Genomic DNA, 1,392 nt, shown 5'->3' with positions numbered 1-1,392 from the left:
CCAAGGGCCCTCACTCACTTAGAACCAAGGGCTCTCACTCACTTAGAACCAAGGGCCCTCACTAACTTAGATTCAAGGGCCCCCACTCACTTAGATCCAAGAGCCATCACTCACTTAGATCCAAGGGCCCTCACTCACTTAGATCCAAGGGTCCTCACTCACTTAAATCCAAGAGCCCTCAATCACTTACAACCAAAGACCCTCACCCACTTAGATCCAAGAGTCCTAACTCACTTAAATCCAAGGGCCCTCACTCTTTTAGACCCAAGGGCCCTCACCCACTTATATCCAAGGGCCCTCACTCACTTAAATCCAACGGCACTCAAACACTTAGATCCAAGGGCCTTCACACACTTAGATCCAATGGCACTCACCCACTAAGATCCAAGGGCCCTCACCCACTTAGATCAAAGGGCCCTCACCCACTTAGATCAAAGGGCCCTCACTCACTTACATCCAAGGGCCCTCACCCACTTAGATCGAAGGGCCCTTAACCACTTAGATCCAAGGGACCTCACCCACTTAGATCCAAGGGTCCTCACTCACTTAGATCCAAGGGTCCTCACCTACTTAGATCCAAGGGCCCTCACCACTTAGATCCAAGGACTCTCATTCACTTAGAACAAAGGGCCCTCACTCACTCAGATCCAAGGGCCCTAACTCACTTAGATCCAAGGGCCCATACTCACTTTAATGTAAGAGCCCTCACCCTCTTAGTTTCAAGGGCCCTCACTCACTAAGAACCAAGGGCTCTCACTTAGAACCAAGCGCTCTCACTCACTTAGAACCAAGGACCCTCACTCACTTAGATCCAAGGGCCCCCACTCACTTAGATCCAAGAGCCATCACTCATTTAAATCCAAGGGCCCTCACTCACTTAGATCCAAGGGTCCTCACTCACTTAAATCCAAGAGCCCTCAATCACTTACAACCAAAGGCCCTCACCCACTTAGATCCAAGGGTCCTAACTCACTTAAATCCAAGGGCCCTCACACTTTTAGACCCAAGGGCCCTCACCCACTTAGATCCAAGGGCCTTCACTCATTTAAATTCAAGTGCCCTCTTACACTTAGATCCAAGGGCCCTCACCCATTTACATCCAAGGGCCCTCACCCACTTAGATCAAAGGGCCCTCACTCACTTAAATCCAAGGGCCCTCACAGACTTAGATCCAAGGGCCCTCACACATTTAGATCCAAGGACCCTCACCCACTTAGATCTAAGGGCCCTTACTGACATAGATCCAAGGGCCCTCACTCACATAGATTCAAGGGCCCCCACTCACATAGATCCAAGGGCCCTCACCCACTTAGATCCAAGGGCCCTCACCCACTTAGATCCAAGGGCCCTCACCCACTTAGATCCAAGGGCCCCTCACTCACTTAAATCAAA

General features: G+C 50.7%; 1 protein-coding gene across 1 annotated transcript in view; it reads left to right on the top strand.

Annotated features, from left to right (window-relative positions):
* LOTGIDRAFT_65967 (hypothetical protein) overlaps positions 1-1,123 on the top strand; it is a gene marked incomplete at both ends in the record, with an annotated part of 2,211 nt that extends 1,088 nt beyond the window's left edge. Inside the window, 2 exons of the mRNA XM_009057423.1 lie at positions 6-150; positions 725-1,123. Coding sequence (XP_009055671.1) covers positions 6-150; positions 725-1,123 — 544 coding nt within the window. The remainder of the gene's footprint in view (positions 1-5; positions 151-724) is intronic.
* Positions 1,124-1,392: the final 269 nt, after the last annotated feature.

This window comes from Lottia gigantea (assembly GCF_000327385.1).
Source record: "Lottia gigantea unplaced genomic scaffold LOTGIsca_30, whole genome shotgun sequence".
In the NCBI taxonomy this organism is placed as follows: domain Eukaryota; kingdom Metazoa; phylum Mollusca; class Gastropoda; family Lottiidae; genus Lottia; species Lottia gigantea.
Note: the sequence above shows the minus strand (reverse complement) of the source record. Positions and strands in the feature narration are given on the sequence as shown.